Genomic DNA, 2,363 nt, shown 5'->3' on the forward strand with positions numbered 1-2,363 from the left:
TCAGCCGGCAGCCCAGGTAGTAGGCCACTTGACTCATAAGAAGTTTATTTTTGCTGTCTCTGTATATCTGTTCTGCATCGTGATCTTTTCGATCCCCTGTAAACAAATTCAGAAGAGCAGGTCACATTAAGCAAATCACACGTCGCACAAGACCAAATCAGTGTCCAGTCATAGCAAAAGGACTTAAGATATTCTCAGTGTAAGAATGTGATATTCTGATGGGAATGTTCTAAAGGGCCCTAGATGAAGTCACCCTAGAAGTAGGTGAGCCACTTTTCAGATCCATGGGACAAACTCTCCCTCATCTGGTAGATCTTAATCACGTATCCTCTGACCTAAGTCAGTGCAAAAAATTAAAACGTTTTCCCCAAAACCTTACAAAAATTGCCCTAAATTCTTTCCAGAAGTGTTACTTCAGTACTGATTTATCTCATCATATACCACTGTCAATGAATGGTTAGAGTAATTTATGTAGATGACTAGACCAATGGATGAATTCTAACAACCTTTACTGAAAAAACAATCTGTGGAGCAGGCGTGGTGGCTCACACCTGGAATACCAGCACGTTAGGAGGCCCAAGTAGGCAGATCCCTTGACTTCAGGAATTCAACAACAGCCTGGCCAACATGGTGGAACTCCGCCTCCACTAAATATATAAAAATTAGCCAGGTGTGGTGGTTCCCACTAGGGAACCCAGTTAATTGGGAGGCTGAGGCACCAGTACAGGGTACTCCCTGCTCTTGATGGTGCCACATACACAAACCACAGGTTCTATTAGGAGCAGGGTCCCCTTCGAGCTCTTCACATCAGGTACTGTGTGCTATCACTGTGTTTCCCCCAGTGTCCCCAGAACACAGCTTTGCCTACTGGGCCTCAGCAGAAACCGGAACCTAATGAAAGTTCAGTAGCCACAGACATTTAGACCAGCAGACTGGATGCTACTTGTCTGCAGGATCTTATATGGTACGGAGAGGATTCATGTAAACATGATTTAGCCTTTTGCTGAGAAGAACAGGTGGTTCTGTGCCTGTGTCAGAAATCAATAGCTGGGATTGTAACCCCAGTCCCTCACCCACCTTATCGCAGATGTGGAAAACTTGCTAAATACTTTGGCCTCTGTCTTCCATCTTTAACTAAATGTTAAAATACCCATTTCCGTTTTCTACAAGTATGGGAAGCATGAAATTAACTTTGATGAAGAGAACGGTTAGTTTCTTGAGACAAGACAGGACATCACTCATCAGTTTCATGGTAGTCAACCTATAGAACTTACCGTATGTCTTCAGCTGGTAGTTCCGCAAGTAGGCCACCTGGCTCATAAGAAGTCTATATTTGCTGTCTCTGAAATTGGGTTTGGTCTCTTCCTGCTGGGAGTAGGAATTCTCGATGATATCAGGAAAGTTCACCGCTGTGGTTTTCCTGGAACACGTCCTGCCGGATGCCACCATGCTGACGTTGGGGTCACCACAGGTACAGCCAGAGACTGGGGAGAAGAAACCGAAACACATGGTCGGTTAAAAACTGGAAATCAAATAGGTTTAATCAGGACTGGGGGATGTCAATAACTCAAATTCCTAACTTACTGTTCAGAAAAACTTGATCCCTCCTCACAGCACTTTAGGGTCCTTAACCACAAAAACAAGGCTGGAAATGCTTGAGCTGAGAGCCGAAGGTGCTGCCTGTAGCTCAGGCTCTGACGGGAGTGTGGGAGATACTGGCCAGAGTCCCAGGTAACGGCCTGCTGTTGCAATAACAGAATTAGAAGCTGGGCGTGTCATGGAATCTTGAGAGCACTTCATTCCAATTGCCCAGGGTTTGCTAAAACACAGACCTCCTGGTCTCACCTGAGGTCACAACTGATGGGGACCGTTCCTCTATCAGTCACTCAGTATTTGTGTACCCTTGTGACAATGCCACAGTCCCATCTCAGTCCCAGTATATCTAAGCATGTTCCTCATTTCTCATCTCTTGTGTTTATAAAATCATCAAGGCAGAAAGTTTCCCAACATGTGATATTTTCTTAATGCTAGTCATGAAGTCAGTCACCCCTCCTTCTCATATGTTAAAACAGAATTGAAGTCTTTTCCACACGTTTAATATATCAACTTGGCCGGGCGCGGTGGCTCAAGCCTGTAATCCCAGCACTTTGGGAGGCCGAGGCGGGTAGATCACGAGGTCAAGAGATCAAGACCATCTTGGTCAACATGGTGAAAACCCGTCTCTACTAAAACTACAAAAAATTAGCTGGGCATGGTGGTGCGTGCCTGTAGTCCCAGCTACTCAGGAGGCTGAGACAGGAGAATTGCTTGAACCCAGGAGGCGGAGGTTGCGGTGAGCCGAGATCGCGCCATTGCACTCCAGC

General features: G+C 45.8%; 1 protein-coding gene and 1 long non-coding RNA gene across 3 annotated transcripts in view; both read right to left on the reverse strand.

Annotated features, from left to right (window-relative positions):
- LOC108298648 (neuroblastoma breakpoint family member 1-like) overlaps positions 1-1,466 on the reverse strand; it is an 18,698-nt gene extending 17,232 nt beyond the window's left edge. For both annotated transcript variants that reach the window (XM_017521271.2, XM_037735859.1), the window contains exon 1: positions 1,275-1,466. In XM_017521271.2, coding sequence (XP_017376760.1) covers positions 1,275-1,449 — 175 coding nt within the window. In that variant the 5' untranslated portion in view covers positions 1,450-1,466. The remainder of the gene's footprint in view (positions 1-1,274) is intronic.
- LOC119469923 overlaps positions 1-2,363 on the reverse strand; it is a 51,587-nt gene that overhangs the window by 35,928 nt on the left and 13,296 nt on the right. The window lies entirely within an intron of this gene.

The sequence above is a fragment of the Cebus imitator genome, unplaced genomic scaffold (assembly GCF_001604975.1).
Source record: "Cebus imitator isolate Cc_AM_T3 unplaced genomic scaffold, Cebus_imitator-1.0 Scaffold1029, whole genome shotgun sequence".
Classification (NCBI taxonomy): Eukaryota; Metazoa; Chordata; class Mammalia; order Primates; family Cebidae; genus Cebus; species Cebus imitator.